The sequence below is a fragment of the Salvelinus sp. IW2-2015 genome, linkage group LG4q.1:29, assembly GCF_002910315.2.
Source record: "Salvelinus sp. IW2-2015 linkage group LG4q.1:29, ASM291031v2, whole genome shotgun sequence".
Lineage (NCBI taxonomy): Eukaryota > Metazoa > Chordata > Actinopteri > Salmoniformes > Salmonidae > Salvelinus > Salvelinus sp. IW2-2015.
The window spans coordinates 90,349,750-90,368,858 of record NC_036842.1 but is presented as its reverse complement, the minus strand read 5'-3'; the positions used below and the strand labels follow the sequence as shown (position 1 = coordinate 90,368,858).

At 41.9% G+C, this 19,109-nt stretch overlaps 1 protein-coding gene across 1 annotated transcript in view; it reads right to left on the bottom strand.

Annotated features, from left to right (window-relative positions):
* Window positions 1-6: 6 nt before the first annotated feature.
* Window positions 7-19,109, bottom strand: part of LOC111961059 (netrin-4-like) — a 56,572-nt gene continuing 37,469 nt past the window's right edge. Inside the window, 3 exon segments of the mRNA XM_070443246.1 lie at window positions 7-1,668; window positions 1,671-1,862; window positions 2,205-2,378. Coding sequence (XP_070299347.1) covers window positions 1,592-1,668; window positions 1,671-1,862; window positions 2,205-2,378 — 443 coding nt within the window. The 3' untranslated portion in view covers window positions 7-1,591.

The window sequence follows — 19,109 nt, the reverse complement described above, 5'->3', positions numbered from 1 at the left end:
GTGCTCCTGAGTGGTGCAGCGGTCTAAAGCACTGCATCTCAGTGCAAGAGGTGTCACTACAGTCCCTGGTTCAAATCCAGGCTGAATCACATCTGGCTGTGATTGGGAGTACCATAGGGTGGTGCACAATTGGCACAGTGTTGTTTGGGGTAGGCTGTCATTGTAAATAAGAATTTGTTCTTAACTGACTTGCCCGTTTAAATAAATAAAAGCAAACTCAGTTCACCATTCTAAATCTGAGTACATGGACATCTCCTGACTTTGCCACATGATCTGTAGGATTAATTCCTTGTGCTGCAGTGAACCATGTGATTAGATCACACCCAATAAATAGAGTCCTATTTACCCCTTATATGGGGTAACCCGTCTGTTTTAGGTGTTCAGGTTGCCTACCTATTTTAGTTTTCTTTACCACTACATCCCTGAGTGCAATAGAAGTGAGGACACCAAACCATGTAAGTAAGTAGACAATATCATTGAAATCAGACTGAGAGTGAGGGAAGACGTGAAGTCAGTTCAATTCTAACTGAGCGTCTTCAGTGCTTTAGTACCAGAGGGGTCTAGACAGACYGACAGACATTCTCTTTTCTGTTCTCTCTCTACTCTTCTTCCGCTCCAGGAGATACTACCTGTTAAGGCCTGCTCAGTCCCTTCGAGCCAAGGACAGCAAGTTTGCGCACACACGCACACACACACACACGATGATGCTTCTGCAGGTTTACTGCCAATAACTCCAGGAACAACTGAGGATACAAACATCAGGACTCCAAAATGAAACCTTGGCTAGATCAGAAGGTTAATCATAGAACATAGAGATCTCGGTCATTTGATAGACAGTATGATAAAACATTCATTAATAAAATCCTTTTGGTTCTATATATTTGGCTTKGTTTTAACTATAGTCTGAGACAAATCTAAAGTGGATTTAAACACCAGCCCAGTAGCGCTTATGTCTTTGGGACTGGAACAATCCAAGGTCCGAATGTGAAGTCAGATCAATCAATCAATCTCCCTCATACAGTAAACCTTCARTCAGGATATCTGGTCTTCCCTTTGGAAASTTATTTTCCTCTTCCTGTAAAAAAGGAGATGACAGTCTGTACTCTGTCTCTGTGCAGCTGCCTGTCATCATATTATATAATCCAATATATACCACTAAGCAGACTCACGCGTTTAACCAAAGTGACTTGCAATACAGTGAGAGCATACATTTTTTTGCATATGTTTTTGTTTATGATCCCTGCAGGAATTGAACCCACAACCTCAGTTTTGCCAGCGCCATGCTATTTCCAACTGAGTCACACAGCGCCATGCTATTTCCAACTGAGCCACACAGCGCCATTCAGCACAGAACACCATCCATCATGGTCCTGCCGTGTAGGTCATCGTTTCAGAAATGTGTTCCGTGGGTCTGTGGATGAAACAGGCAAATGAGGCCCTGAATGGCAAAAGAGTTCTGCTTTCCCCATATTACCCGAGCTGTGGCTGTATCCCCATGTCCAGCCCACATTCGTCCAAAAATACACTCTCACACGTCTTTATAGTCGACTCATCGTCCTTCTCATGCAATCCACCAAAACATGGATAACTTTTAACTCTCCACCCCTCTCTCTATCCCTCTCTTCATCTTGTTCCATGGCTCTAGTCTTTCTTCTGCAGACTAAAGACGTTTGCATTCTGCAGTCTCTCTGCTGCAGTCTTCKTTGAAGAGGAAGAGGAGGAGGAGGAGCTACAGTGTTTGTTGAGGAGGTGCAGGAGCTTGCGTCCCAGGCTGGGCCTCCAGGGTTTGACCAGGCTCTTGGTGTTCACCAGCAGACGACCCGWCCTCCGGTCCTCGTGGCCCCCCACCAGATACTCTGATCCTGGGGGAGTAGAATAGAGAGAACAGGGTCAATTCCATTTTCTATTCAGTCAATTTACTTTTAATGGACACTGATAGAGAGGGGTATTAGCCCGGCTAATTTTTTAAAAAAATCATAGAACGCTATAGTGAAACAGATCAAGGTTTTAGTGAGGTATCTAATGTACAAGTGTCTAGTGTGAGGCCTATTTACCCATATATGGGGTTACCCATCTGTTTAAGGTGTTCAGAGTTTGCATACCTACCTACAAGGCAGGTATGCATCCAGAGACGTCAGAGAAAATAACTATTGGGGCAAGAAGCAGTCGAGGTCCAGTTGCCTGGCCAAAACGTAAGAGCTCACCTGGGTTAAGGAGGGGACAGGTGCACCCTCGGGTGGTCCAGGATTCTGGGTAGAGGGTGATGTGACCTTTCTTGATGTTCACCTGGCTGCCGTGGTACAGGACCTTCTTTACCTTGACCTCCACCTCAGCATGGGAGCCCTGATCACGGGCCGCCATGATCCTCACCATCAGCACTGTGAACACACACACACACACACACACACTAGCAACCGCTGATAACAACATAGTAACAACGTAGTAACAACATAAGTAACAACGTAGTTAACAACGTAGTAACAAACGAATAGTACAACGTGAGTAACAACAGTAAGTGAAACTACACGAGCTAGCAGAGGGCGTATAAACAACATATAACAACGTAGTAACAACCATATGTAACAAACGTACGTAACTACACGCTAGCAACGTAGTAACAACATAGTAACAAACGTAGAACAACATCAGTAAAACGTGAGTAACCAACGTATAGCAACATAGTAACTACACGCTAAGCAACGTAGTAACAAACGTATTAACCAACGTTGTAACAAACATAGTAAACAATAAGTAACAACATAGTTAAACAAACAAAGTAACAACAAAAACTAACAATGTAGTAACAAACAAAGTAAAAACATAGTAGTAACGTATAAACAACATAGTTAGCAACATAGTAACAACAAGTAACAACAAACTAAACAAGTATAACAATAAAGTAAAAACATAGTAGTAACGTAGTAACAATATAGTACAACATTAGGAACAAAACAAATAACGTTAGTAACAACATAGTAACAACAAAGTAAAAACATGGTATAAACGTAGTAACAACATAGTAGCAACATATAACAACATAGTACAACAAACTAAACAATGTAGTAACAATTAAAGTAAAAACATTATAACGTAGTAAACAACATAGTAGCAAACATAGTAACAACATATAACAACAAACAAGCAATGTAGTACACAATAAGTTAAAAAACATAGTATAACGTAAGTAACAATATAGTAGCAACATAGTTAACAACAAAAGTAACGTAGTAACAACATAGTAACAACAAAGTAAGAACATATATAACGGAGTAACAAACATAGTAGCAAACATAAACAACATAGTAACAACATAGTAACAACATAGTAACAAACATAGTAAACAACATAGTAACAACATAGTAACAAACATAGTAACAAACAAGTAAAATAGTAAACAAACAAATAAAACATAGGAGTAATATAAAACTAGTAACAACATAGTAGCAAACAGAGTAACAACATTAGTAACAACAAAGTAAAAACATAGTGAGTAACTAGATAACAAATAGTAGCAACATAGTAAACAACATGATTAAACAACAGAGTAACAACTAGTAACAACAAAGTAAAAACATATAGCTAACGTAGAACAACTAGTACAACATAGAACAAACATATAAAAACATCAGTAACAACATAGTAAAACATAGTAAACAAACATAGTAACAACATAGTAACAACATAGTAACAACAAGTAAAAACATCAGGTTAGGAACGTAGTAACAACGTATAACCAACATAGATAACAAACATGTAAACACATTAGTAACAACATATAACAACAAAGTAAAAACATAGTAGTAACGTAGGTAACAACGAGTTAACAACATAGTTAACAACATAGTAACAACATAGTAAACAACATATAGTAACGTAGACAACATAGTAGCAACATAGAAACAACATAGAGTAACAACCATTATAACAACAAAACTAACAATTATAAACAATAAAGTAAAAACATTAGTAGTAACGTATAACCAATTAGTAGCAACATAGTAACAACAAGTAACGTAGTAAACAAACATAGTAACATGAGTAACAACATATAACAACATAGTAACATAGTAACAAACATAGTAACATAGAAACATGTAACAACATATTAACATAGAAAACATAGTAACAACATATAACTAGTAACAACATAGTTAACATAGTAACAACATAGTAACACTAACTAGCAATTTGTGTATAACAATAAACTAGCAATGTATAACAACATACTAATAATGTACTAACAAACAAACTAACAACTAGTAACAACAAAGCAAACGTAGTATCAACAAAGTAAACCATAACAACATATAAGAACATATAACAAAAAAACTAGTAACAAAGAAAACATATTAACAAACTACAATTTAGTAACAACCAAAAACTAAACAATTAGTAAAAACAACTAACAATGTAGTAACAATGTAGTAACAAAAAAAACAAACACCGAAACACCGTAGTAGGCAAAAACTAGCAACGTAGTAAAACATAGTAACAACTATAACAACAAGTCAACAGAGTTGTCTACAGCATGATATCAATCAATCCTTGAGGAGGCATACGCGGTCTAAACTCCAGCTCAAGGCAGTGAAAACCATCTGATTCAGTCATCATGTGTTAAGAGCAGTTGTATTGGAATCAGCTTGATGACCACTAAGCTGGAACAAAAACCTGCCCATAGTGGATTAGTGCAAGCCTACGGTAGAGCGTTGCCAGCACCGAAAAATTCGCTATTTCAAAACAGTCGCTGTAATGGCTGACCCTGCTGGACCCTGGCCCGTGACCCACTCTCAGAGTGAATCTCAGGGATTGGATATGCAACAACAAACAGCAGAAAAATAATAGAGAAATATAAACCAGCCACCAAGTAGTTGTGCCCCGGCAGTAGCCTAGTGGGGTAAATCAATGACTTGTTAACCAAAGTTGCAAGGTCGAATCCTAAACTGACAAAGTATTATCTTCTTTCCCCCTTGAAACAAGCAGTTAACCCCACTGTTCCTAGCCGTCATTGTAAATAAGAAATATTATTCTTAACCGACTTGCCTAGTTAAGTAATATAGACACTGCCGATCACATTGCCAACTTATACAATACTATTCCTTGAGTACTTTTCAGTGCAAGGACTTGAAATCAACCACAGCTTTGAGAATACATAATTGAAAACAATAGATGAGGTTTCCCATGTCATCGAGGCGCATTCTTTTCCCATTTCGTCCTTTCCCCAGCATGCTCTTTCCTGCGCCTTTTAAAGAACAAACAATCTGTGTTTTGAGAGAAAGAGAAACTAATGTGCTCACAACACAGCACGCATACACACATAGATATTAACACACACACAGCACGCACAAACAGACATACACACACACATACATGCACCATTACACACACATATACTTGTACCACACACACACATTGCATACATACACACCAATACTGTACACACCATACATGCAGTACAGTTACACACCAACAGATTACTGTACACCACACACATACATGCACAAAAAAGACATTTACATACAAACACACAAACATACACACACACACATACACAAACATAACATACATAACACATACACACACACACACACACACACACAACACTAAAGCCTATCCTTCATCAGGGAGTCCATCAACCAGAAAAATGACCATGTGGAGAATTATTTACTTTTTGCTTTACAGTAGTGATTTTTACATTGTGTTGTGTGAATAATCCTCAGGTGAAATACATACTCCCTCCCGGCCTGTCGCATGGCCCCGCCACTTAGGGAGTTTTTTTCTAGTTTATAGGGAGTGTAAAATATGTGGTTTCGTTGTGGTTTGGTGTGTGATTACATTGGAGGTGGTGTGTGTTCATGTGTGTGTTGTGTGATATGAGGTTGATATTTGGTGAGTTGTGGTTGTGTTTGGTCTGGACGTATGGCTATGGAGTATTGTTTTCTCGAATAAAGTCAGGAAACCCTTTCCCCCGAAGGTGACACTATTAAAACATGAATAAAGAGAACAATGTAGGAATGTGGCTAAACTCTCCCTCCGTCTCTGTTTGTTCCCTCCTCTTACCCCATACCAACACATGCGCCTGCCACCCTGCAGGGTCTAACCATGATCTCAGGTGGCAGGACCTCTATGTACCCTAGCAACGGCATGCACCTGCAGAATCGCGTGCGGTCCTCTCTGTGACAATGCATTGGAGGTCTGGGGCCAGGTTACGGGTGCAACCCCGTGTGACTGTACAGGGGGACATGTGACCCCTCACTGGGACTGCTGTCTGATAGTGTCTTGATCAGTATAGTAAATGTTTGCATTTGTCTTGCCAAATAGCACCCTAATTCTCTATGCGCCCTGTATAGTGAACAGGAGCCATTTGAGACCACAAAGCCTATGCATATTTCACTAGTGCTTTAGTATTCTGTAAACTCACCTGAAATTCTTCATTGAACATCAATGAAATTAGATTAATCAGAGTTATCCCGAACCTGAATCAGACCCTTAATGAAGTAGTCTCCTCTACCTTACACGGCTCTTCTCTGTGGTTATCGTTCCTCTCTCTGTGAGTAGTCTCCTCTTCTTGGTGTAGTCTCCTCTCTCTTGGTTAGTCTCCTCTCTCTGTGAGTCTCTCTCTGTGTTAGTCTCTCTACCTAGACGGCTTTCTTTTTTTTTTTCCTTCTTTGGTAGGGGAGTATTTTTTTTTTTTTCCCTCCCCCTTCTTTACCACACGGCTCTCTCTTGGTGTAGATCTCCTCTCTCTGTGTGTAGTCTCCTCTCTCTGTTGTATCTTCCTCTCTCTGTGGGTATCTCCTCTAACCTACACGGCTCTCTCTTGGTGATAGCTCCTCTCTCTGTGGTTAAGTCTCTCTCTGTTGTAGCTCCTCTACCTAGACGGCGCTCTGGTGAGTAGTCTCCTCTCTCTTGTGTATCTCCTCTCTCTGTGATAGTCTCCTCTACCTACACGGCTCTCTCTGTGTTAGCTTCCTCTCTCTGTGTGTAGTTCTTCCTCTACCTACACGGCTCATCTCTGTGGATAGTCTCTCCTCTGTGTGTGTCTTCCTCTACCTACACGGCTCTCTCTGTGGTGTATTCTACCTCTACCTACACGGCCTCTCTGTGGTGTAGTCTCCTCTTCTCTTGTGTAGTCTCCTCTACCTACACGGGCTCTTCTGTGGTGAGTCTCTCTCTTGTGTAGTTCTTCCTCTACCTTACACGGCTCTCGTCTGTGGATATCTCCTCTCTCGTGTCGTGTAGTCTTACCTCTACCTAACACGGCTCTCTCTGTGTGTAGTTCTCCTCTTCTTGTTTAGGCTTCCTCTCTCTGTGGTGTAGTCTCCTCTCTCTGTGGTGTAGTCTCCTCTCTGTGTGTAGTCTCCTCCTACCTAGACGCTCTCTCTGTGGGTGTAGTCTCCTCTCTCTGTGTGTAGTCTCCTCTCTCGTGTGTACTACTCTCCTCTACCTACACGTCTCTCTCTTGGTAGTCCTCTCTGTGTGGTAGTCTCCTCTCTCGTGTTAGTCTCCTCTCTCTGTGGAGTAGTCTCCTCTACCTAGACGGCTCATCTCTTTGTGTGTAGTTCTCCTCTCTCTGTGTTGTAGTCGCCTCTTCTCTGTGGAGTAGTCTCCTCTACCTAACGGCTCTCTCTGGTGTAGTCTCCTCTCTCTGTGGTGTAGTCTCCTCTCTCTGTGGTGTTAGTCTCCTCTACCTAGACGCTCTCGCTGTTGGTTAGTCTCCTCTCTCTGTGGTGTAGTCTCCTTCTCTGTGGTGCTAGTCTCCTCTCTCTGTGGTGTAGCTCTCCGCTCTCTGTGTGTAGTCTCCTCTCTCTGTGTGTAGTCTCCTCTCTCTGTGGTGGAGTCTCCTCTTCTCTGTGGTCTTAGTCTCCTCTCTCTGTGGTAGTCTCTCTCTGTGGTTATCTCCTCTCTCTGTGGAAGTAGTCTCCTCTTACCTAGACGGCTCTCTCTGTGGTTTAGTCTCCTCTCTCTGTGTGTAGGCTCCTCTCTCTTTGGTGAGTCTCCTCTCTCTGTGGTTGTAGTCTCCTCTCTCTGTGTTAGTCTCCTCTCTCATGTGTGTAGTCTCCTCTCTCTGTGTGTATCTCCTCTCTCTGTGGTTTAGTCTCCTCTACCTAGACGGCTCTCTCTGTGGATAGTCTCCTCTCTCTGTGTGTAGTCTCCTCTACCTACACGGCTCTCTCTGTGTTAGTCTCCTCTACCTACACGTGCTCTCTCTTGTGTGTCTCCTTCTCTCTGTGTGGAGTCTCCTCTCTCTGTGTGTAGTCTCCTCTCTCTGTGGTGTAGTCTCCTCTACCTAGACGCCTCTCTTGTTGTAGTCTCCTCTCTCTGTGTGTATGCTCCTCTAACCTACACGTCTCTCTCTTGGTTAGTCTCCCTCCTTGTGTAGGTTGCTCCGCCTCTCCTTGTGTTTAGTTCTCCTCTACCACACGGCTCTCTCTGTGTGTAGTCTCCCTACTCTCTGTGGATCGTCTCTCCTCTCTCTGTGGAGTAGTCCCTCTACCAGACGGCTCCGCTCTGTGGTGTAAGTCTCCTCTCTCCATTGTGTAGTCTCCTCTCTACTGTGGTGTATTCTCTCTCTGTGGTTAGTCTCCTCTCTCTGTGGTTATCTCCTCTCTCTCTGGTGTATCTCCTCTCTCTGTGGGTAGTCTTCCTCTCTCTTGTGACGTGTATCTCCTCTCTCTGTGGTTGTAGTCTCCTCTCTCTGTGTAGTAGTCTCCTCTCTCCTGTGGTTGTTATCTCCCTTCTCTTGTTAGTCTCCTCTCCTCTTGTGTATTCTCTCTCTTGTGGTGTATCCTCTCTCTTGTAGTATCATCCCTCTCTGTGTGTAGTCTTTCCCTTGTGTTATCTCCTCATCTCTGTGTGTAGTCTCCTTCTCTCTGTGTGTAGTCTCCTCTCCTGTGGTGTATCTCCTCTCTCTGTGGTGTAGTCTCCTCTCTCTGTGGTGTAGTCTCCTCTCTCTGTCTGGTGTAGTCTCCTCTCTCTTGTGGAGTAGTCCTTCCTCTACCTAGACGGCGCTCTCTGTGGTTAGTTCCTCTCTCTGTGGTGTAGTCTCCTCTCTCTTGGTTATCTCTCTCTGTGTGTATCTCCTCTCTCTTGTGTAGTCTCTCTCTGTGTGTAGTCTCCTCTCTCTGTGGTAGTCTCCTCTCTCTGTGTTGTAGTCTCCTCTCTCTTTGGTGGAGTCTCCTCTCTCTGTGGTAGTCTCCTCTCTCTGTGGTGTAGTCTCCTCTCTCTGTGGTTAGTCTCCTCTCTCGTGGAGTTTAGTCTCCTCTACCTAGACGGCTTCTCTCTGTGGTTAGTTCTTCCTCTCTCTTGGTTGTAGTCTCCTCTCTCTGTGTTAGTCTCTCTCTGTGGTGTAGTCTCCCTCTCTCTGGGGAGTATCTCCTCTCTCTTGAGTAGTCTCCTCTACCTAGGACGGCTTCTCTCTGTGGTGTAGTTCCTCTCTCTGTGGTGTAGGCTCCTCCTCTGTGGTTAGTCTCCTCTCTCCTGTGTGTAGTCTCCACTTCTGTTGTAGTAGTCTCCTCTCTCTGTGGTGTAGTCTCCTCTCTCTTGTGTTAGTCGCCTCTTCTTGGTTTAGTCTCCTCTTCTGCTGTGGTGTAGTCTCCTCTCTCTTGGTGTAGTTTCTCCTCTCTCTGTGGTTCAGTCTCCTCTCTCTGTGTGTAGTCTCCTCTCTCTGTGTGTAGTCTCCTCTCTCTTTGTGTATCCCCTCTCTCTTTGTGTAGCTCCTCTCTCTTGGTTGTAGGTCTCCTCTACCTAGACGCCCTCTGTGTAGTCTCCTCTCTCTTGGTGTAGTCTCCCTCTCTCTATGTGTAGTCTCCTCTCTCTGTGTGTAGTCTTCCTCTACCTAGGACGGATTCTCTCTTGTGTAAGTCTCTCTCTCTGTGGTTGTAGTCTCCTCTCTCTGTGGTTGTCTCCTCACCTACACGTCTCTCTCTTGGTTAGTCTCTCCTCTGTGTGAGTGTCTCTCTCTCTGTGGTTAGCTCCTCTACCTACACGGCTCGTCTCTGTGTTGTATTCTCCTCTCTCTGTGGATTATCTCCTCTTCTCTGTGGAGTAGTCTCCTCTACCTAGACGGCTCTCTCTGTGGTTAGTCGCCTCTCTCTGTGTTAGTCTCCTCTCTCTGTGGTGTATTCTCCTCTTGTGTAGTCTCCTCTCTTCTTGTGTGAGGTCTCTCTATCTGTGTGTAGTCTCCGCTCTCTTGGTTGTCTCCTCTCTCTGTGTGTAGCTCCTCTCTTCTGTGTGTAGTCTCCTCTCTCTGTGTGTAGTCTCCTCTCGCTGGGGTGTATCTCCTCTCTCTGTGTTAGTCCCTCTCTCTGTGGTTGTAGTCTCTCTCTGGGTGTTAGTCTCCTCTCTCTGTGGATAGTCTTCCCTCTACCTAGACGGCTCTCTCTGTGTTAGTCCCTCTCTCTGTGTGTAGTCTCCTCTCTCCTGTGGTGTAGTCTCTCTCGGTGGTGTAGTCTCCTCTCTCTGTGGAGTAGTCCCTCTCTCTGTGGATAGTTCCTCTACCTAGACGGCTCTCTTGTGGGTAGTTCCTCTCTCTTGTGTGTAGTCTCCTCTCTCTGTGTCTTGTTAGTCTCCTCTCTCTGTGGTGTAGTCTCTCTCTTGGGTATCTCCACTTTTGTGGTGTAGTCTCCTCTCTCTGTGGTGTAGTCTCCTCTCTCTGTGGTGTAGTCTCCTCCTCTGTGGTGTAGTCTCTCTCTCTTGTGTATCTTCCCTCTCCTGTGGTGTAGCTCCTCTCTCTTGTGTTATCTCCTCTCTCTGTGTGTAAGTCTCCTCTCTCTGTGGTGTAGTCCCCTCTCTCTGTGGTGTATCTCCTGCTCTCTATGTGTAGTCTCCTCTCTCTTTGGTGTAGTCTCCTCTCTCTGTGTGTAGTTCCTCTCTCGTTAGTCTCCTCTACCTAGACCGCTCTCTCTGTGGTTTAGTTCTCCTCTCTCTGTGGTGTAGTTCTCCTCTACCTAGACGCTCTCTCTGTGGTTAGTCTCCTCTCTCTTGTAGTCTCCTCCTCTCTGTGTTAAGTCTCCTCTCTCTGTGTTGTAGTCTCCTCTCTCTTTGGTTAGTCTCCTCTACCTAGACGCCTCTCTGTGTTAGTCTCCTCTTCTCTGTGGTGTATCTCTCTCTTCTTTGTGGTAGTCTCCTCTCTCTGTTGGTTGAAATTGAACCGGGATAGTTATTAATAGAGTAGTCTTTATCTTAATGCAAGGTAAGTATGTGAGGTGTATTCATCGATGGTATGGCTAAGCAGTGCTACGTTGACCAGAGTTTTCTCTTGTGATGATGTGAGGTTGATGTGTGTATACAGCTCAGATCTGACGTTACTATACAGGAGTGACAGCCACCATACACAAGAGACCTAGCATAGTGATGCTAGCAACACTGTTTAGGGTGGAGGAGCTGTTCTCGCCACTGCACCACTCTGTGAGTCATGGTATACACAAGCATGGTACGCATGGAGGCGACGAACACACACATCTATACACACCACACACACATCTATACCACACACACCACACATTCTAGTACACACCCACACACATCTAGTATTACACACACACACACTATACACAACACACACAGCTATACACATTACACACACATCTATACACACACACAATCTATACACACACCACCACACATCGTATACACACACACACATCTATACACACCACACGGGATATATAATATATAAGCGTAAAATTTAACCATGTTAATTTTCCCTGTCGTTCCAGAAAATGTCAAGTGTAAGGTATACTATTAGGCAGCCCCAAACTCTTCTGTGCACGAGTATGACCTACGTAGGTGGACATACCATAATATTATAGAAAGATTACACGTGGGGTAAAAGTTCCTGAAAACGAATAATTATTAATCTTGTCATTATCCATGGGCATGTTAAAAACCCCCAATAGTCTTTAATTTGTCTCCTGTGATCCACCTGGATTGTATTCTTCTTGGTCTAGAACTTACAAAGATATGAAAGACTTAAACAATAGAGAACATAAAGCAGATTGGTTGTAGATAAAAGTAGTTGAGTTAACCACTCCAATGTTAGCCAACTCCTTAGGGCCTGCAATGCCTAACAACGACTCATAAGTGCTATACAAGCACAAACAAATCGGACCCATGACTTATGAATGATCCAGCAAATGAACAAGTAACCCCCCGCCCCACCTGTTCACTGGCAATTAAACGCGCTTCAGAAAGAATTAGACAGACTACAAAACCTAACAGTTATCAGTATTGGTAAACATGATATCAATTTACTTATTGCCGATGATCTACTGGCAAGATGGCCGTGACAGACATGGCAGCCTCTGCTTCTAACTTTAAGCAACTTGTATTTTGGGGGCTGTTATTCTACATTATTAGCCAGAAAATGTGTTATTTTGTTATACATACAACCGGAATAACATTTGATATCAACGCGGCATTACGACCAGGAACACGACTTTCCCGAAATTGATCCTTTTTCTACCCCCCAGGGCCAAAATTGAACTTATCCAAGGCTCTTCCCCAAACCGCCCCGGATGGAGAAGTATCTAGGGACTTTCTAGGTCCGACTCAGAGGCGGCACCACCATCCACGCTTCCTAAGTAATTACTTGCTGAGTTCTGTCTCTGGACCAATAATAGGACAAGCTCCCGGCGAGGATCTCCTTCCAGAGAGACATCAGGGACTGTAACGATACTCTGTTCATGGAATAATGCTCTCTCTGGAAATACTGTCCCCGTCCATACAGGCCACTGGGTTCTCAGTGCATCGCGCACAGACAGAATAATAGAACTCTCCGAAGAGGAGGGCTGGATTTATTTCATGATTAACCCTGTCAGTGTGTGATTGTGATGAAACGTACAAAACTCAAGTCCTTTTTTCACCCGACCTAGAATACTAGCAATCAAATGCTGACCGTATACTTCCAGAAGAATCTATCTTCGGTTTATAGTTCACAGCCGTATGTACACTACTGTGTTCAAAAATTTGGTCACTTAAAAATGTCCTTGTTTTCCATGAAAAACATACTGAAATTAGTTGCAAAATGCAAGGAAATATATCAGATGTTGACAATGTATAATAATGATTTTAACTTCATAATAATATTTGTCCTTCAAACTTTTGCTTTCGTCAAAAGAATCCTCCGTTTGCAGCAATTACAACCTTGAATCCTTGGCATTCTAGTATTCTGAGAATCGAATAATTCACCCCATGCTTCCTGAAGCGCACCTCCCACAAGTTGGAATTGGGCTGATGGGCACTTCTACCATACGGTCAAGCTGCCTCCCACAACACAGCTCCCAGAATGGGTTGAATCCAGGACTCTGTGCCAACTACTCATTATAGACAAAATACCCAGCTGACTGTCGTTCCCTAAATTATTATTGTATATTTGACGTGCTTTGGGGTCATTTTCCTGGTTTGCAGTGGAAATGTGGCTCCAAATTAAACGCCCTCCGCCAAAGGTATGCCATGGCTTGCAAAAGATGAGTGATAGCCTTCCGTCTTCAAATCCCTTACCATGTACAAAATCTCCCACTTTACCACCATAAACCCCCCCAGAACATCCACATTATTCCAACGATTGCCCGACAGATGGTCCCCTGTTATTCATCTTTGTTCATGTTTTCTGTGTCTCACGAATGTTCTTCTTTTATCCGAACACCTCAATACTTAGATTCGTCTGTCCCATAACACTAATTTTCCAATCTTGCCTCTGTTCCAGTGCCTGTGTTCTTTTTGCCCATCCTTAATCTTTTAATTTTTATTGCCCAGACTGATAATGGCTTTTTCTTTGCAAAGCTCTCCTAGAAGGCCAGCATCCGGAGTCGACCTCTTCACTTGAACGTTGAGACTGTGTTTTTGAGGTACTATTTAATGAAGCTGCCAGTTGCAGGACTGTGAGCATCTGTTTCTTCATACTAGACATCTAATGTACTGTCCTCTGCTCAGATGTGCAACCGCGGATCTCCTCTTTCTATTCTGGTAGAACCAGTTTGTGTGGTTTCTTAACATGTTACGAGACCGGACACGTCGCTCATGTGCCGAGCCTTGCAAAATACATTTAGGAAATTCCATGTTATTCAATATTTGCACCCACACTGCTTCCGCGCCAACGAGCGTCTGCGTGCTAAAATATTTCCTATTCTTTTACTGACGCAACCCCCGCCTGCAATTCCTGCCTCTCCCATCTCCTCATGGTTTTATAGAAGCAGGTACCCACTCCATCTCCCCATGGGTTATACCCACGTGGTTGATGAAAACGAAACTGTTTTCAGGTGTGGTGTAATACTATGAAAGTGTGGATGCCCAAATCACCATAATAAGTTCATAAGATGAAAAGAACCTGGAAGGAGAGAGGATGACTGTAGAAACCAGATTCGGTGTTGACCTTTTGTTGGATTAAATTGTCGGGATAGAACCTGTGCATTTCAGGTTAAAATAACAACCTCCAATTTTATATCCCAGGACATATTAGCTAGCCAACAGCAAGCTAACTAGCTTAAATTTGCCATACATGTTTAATGCTTTTCGACCTGTCCACAAATTAATGCATGGTTCAGTGTTGTTTTGATATTTTTAACCTGCGTGTCGATCGTGTTGTGTGTAGGGTGACAAATAAATTGCATGCACTATAGCGCCACCAGATGGCGCACGTGCGCCAGCTGTTGGTTCCTTTGTAAGGCAGTAGTTCTTGGCAATTTCTGCACAATGCGAAATAGTCTTCACTTCTCCAGAAACAAGAATAGACTGAATAGAACTTAATCAGACCAACAAGTTTTCAGGGTGCTTAACATAATTGCCAAAATGGTTTCTAATGATTCAATTAGCCCTTTTAAAATTATAAACTTGGATTAGCTAACACAACGTCCATTGGACACAAGAGTGGAATAGTTGCTAGATAAATGGCCTCTTACGCCATATTTAGATACTTCCATAAAAAAATCTGTCGTTTTCAGAGCCTTACAATAGTCATTTCCAACATTAACCCAATGTCATAAACTGTATTCTGATCCCAATGATGTTATTTACAAAATAGATTTCTCTTCAGAAACAAGGAAATTGAAGACCCCAAAACTTTGAACGCTAGTGTATATGTCCCCCTCAACCTGTACCACGACGACCCTCAAGGAAACTACACTGGACTTTGTGCCAAAACTGGACACCCCGATATCCTTTAGCCAAATTATTGTAGCAGGAGAATTTAACAAATCCATAATTTGAGAAAAGCTGCTAAGTCCTCTATCAACACATTACTAGTAACAACCTGCTAAAATGGCGACCAGTTGCACTCCCCCCTCCGGATGCCTACAAGGCCCTCCCCCGACCTTCGGCAAATTCAGTCACAGTCTCCATTTGCTCCTCCCTTCCTATAGGCAAAACTCATAACAGGAAGATACCCGTATAAGTCTATTCAAGCTCTTTCTGTACCAATTCGGAATGCATGCTTCAGAATTTGTTTTAATCACTCGGACGGGATATGTTGCCGCGTAGCCCTGAGAATAACATTGACGTATTACATGAAACGAATGAACTGAGTTCACAGGAATGTATAGAGTGTTCCCACGTGTGACTATAAAACCTAGCAAACCAGAAAACCGTGGATAGATGGCAGCATCGTGCAAAAACTAAAAGCGAAGAACCACCTTCATTTAACCATGGCAAGGTGACTAGAACACATGGTTGAATACAAACCATGTAAGATATTCCATCCGTAAGGCAATCAAACAGGCAAAATCATCAGTACAGAGAAAAAGGAGTTGCCATTCAACGAAAGACTCAACACAAGCAATATGTGCATGTCTACAGACAATCACGCGTTACAAAAAGGAAAACCAGCCAACATGGAGACACCGAATGTCTTGCTCCTGACAAATTTGAACACCTTCTTCGCCCGTTTTAAGAATAACCACAGTGCCTCCCGACGCGGCCAAATCCATATGGTCCAACCCACGAGGACAGGTGTGAAAAAGCGCAACAGCCACGCCTGTCACCCGCAACAGCTTTTATAATGCCACAATGAGCGGCATCTTCGTCGGGCTGTACACCGCCTATGTATTAGCAAACCTGCACGCCCGCAACCCGCCAAACTCTCCAGAAAGTCGTTGTGCCTAATGCATCACCGGCACACTGCCTGCCCACCCCAGACACCTACAGCACCCGAGTTCACAGGAAGGCCCAGAAAAATCGATCAGGACATCCAACCCACCGAACTACTGCCTGTGTCACCCTGCATTCATCCAGAAAGCCGTCAGTCACACGTGCATTAAACTGCCGACCGAGAGACGAAAAACACTTCTATCTCCAATGCTATCAGACTTTAAAAATAGCATCACTACAGGTAGCTACCACCCAGACTCAAACCCCTGCACTAGACTGCTGCCCTATACATAACGGAATCACGTCATCGGTACACTATCACTAATAAGGTTTACATAACTTGCTTTACTCAGCTCAATGTATGATACTTATCTATCTTACTGTAGTTTAGTCAATGCCACTCCAAACGTTGCTCCTCAATCTAATATTATATATTCTTAACCATGCCTTTACTTTAATGGTGTGTAGTTGTTTTGTGAATTGTAATTCACTGCACTGTGGACTAGGGAAACGCAAACATTTCGCTACACCCGCAATAACATCTGCTAAAATATGGTATCGACCAATAAAATGTGATTTGATATATTACATACGGACCCAATATCATAACTCAAACCACTTGCTAAAAAAATATTTTTCTGAATACTCAAAAATCTAGATATATAAATTAACGTGGAAACCCCCCGAAAATAATGGTCCCAATTTGAATAAGAAAAAAAACAAATCACCATTACACAATCTTAAAGTGGACCATAAAAATATGAAATATTTAGGATGCTTAATAAGTGACAACATAAAAACAAATATATAAAATAACTATTCATACTCAACAATATGAAAGCAAGACGCAATTAAAATTGAATAGTCTTACAGGTAGAATAAAAATGTTGGAATGGCATGGCTGCCCTAAAGGTTTTATAATAATTAGTTTCTAGTAATACCAATTACCCCACCGGCGCATCTTTAAAAGAAAAAAAAAAAACATTTAAAAAATTATACTCGGTCATAACAATTTTATATTGGCCAAATTAAAATGATATAATAAAAAGGAACGTTTTACATCCTTCCGAAGTCTATGGTTGGTTTAAACCTTCCAAGACTTGAATTGTATTCAACTCGCCCAGCTTTACTCATTATGCTCTAAAAAATGTACATTTTTAAGATGTGCACAGAGCTTTGTTGGTGTTAGACATTATACAAAGTTAGACCTAACATATGGAAAATAAAACGTTAACACAACCAATGTACACTTATAATAGCCATGCATACCTCATCAACCAGAGTCTTTTGTAGCTTTTCAGAATCACGTAACAAGGCCCTCAAACTAAACTAAACCTATTACGAACAACATATTCCATGTACAGAATTACAAATGAAATAATTGAATGACTAATTAGAAAAAATTTCATGACATAAAGCAAAACCTCTAAGCAATCTATTTAGTCGGATATCATGTGATAGGAAAATTATGCCGAACTGAATAATGAAGTGATCACAGTACCGAGAGTCTATCAAGAGTAAGATATACCAATACTACTGTACCAGAATCATTATTCCATGAAGATTAGAAAACTGCTAAGTCTATGCAACTGCCATGGTAAAATAAATTCATCAGAACCTATAGGATCTATTGATCAAAACATGATAGTAAGATATACAAACCCCGAAGAGTCATCAACTGAAGAAATACCTGCCAATACCAACTGATAGGTAGTATACCAATACCCAGAGATGTCCTAGTCCAACGTGATAGAGTAACGATCCTATATACATATACTACAATTAAGTGAGAATGGTTAAGGTCTGAGTTATAAATCTGATAGTACTAGAGTATACAATACCCTGCAGAGAGCTATCCACCTGAAAGTAAGATATACCAAATCCCTGCCCAGAATTCATATCCAACTGATAGTATGAATATACATACCCTGCAAGAGATCTATCCAAACTGATAGGTAAGATATCAATACCGCAACATACCAACTGACAAGATAAATTCCAGAGTCTATCAAACTGAAGTAGAATTACCCAATACCTGCAAGAGTCATCCAACTGATAGGTAAATAACAATATACCCTGCAGAGACTATCCAACGATAAAGTAAGATATAGCAAACACCCTGCAAGAGTGCTATCCAAACTGATAGTAAGATATACAATCACCCTGCAGAGAGTCTATCAACTAGAATACCAATACCTCGATCTATCCACTGCAATCTTAGAAAAAATAATAAACAAATGAACCAAACTTTAAAAGAAACTGAACGTTGGCCCAAGATGGAAGGAAAGTTGGACATAACTATACACAAAATACAGTTAACTAAAATGTACACTTCATCCAGTATAAACAAGTTATAGAATATATATTTATACAAGAGACCAAATTCACTAATTCGTACAGCCACAATGCAGAGTGATGTGTAAAACTAACCAAGACTCAATAATTCATGACTTCGGGAAGCGATATAAAGTCCCAAAAAGTGAGGTGGACTAGAAAGTCGCTGTCAGAAGTATTACTTAATCCGTCTTTCTGGCATATTTCAAGACATGGCATATTAGGGTCAGTGAATACCAAATGGTTGGACGATTCTCTGCTCAATCATCTTATAAAAACGGATATTTACTAAAAACTTTGGAAATCAATCAAACCTCCATCGTTAACACAATGGAAAAATCTAAAATGTATACAAAATGTTGCAGTTGAGTTGCATGTCGCGGAAATGATGTGACTGCTGAAGATAACAGTGTGGTCTAGACCAGGGTTATGTAGGTTGATTTTTATGAACGTGTCTTTATGGTATGTTTTGCATTGTTCATCAAATATTAAAATAAAATCTTACAAAAAAATTATAATATACAGAATGAAGAGAAATGCCTAACAGGAAATCTTAACAGGATAATCTAACTCACTGCATGTTTCAGAGTTAGATGGTGCAGCAGAATGAGAAGGGACGTTGACGCCACAGTATTTGAGATTGATTAATTCAGATGGTGTGTGTGTGTTGTTGTGTGTTGTGTGTGTGTTGTGTG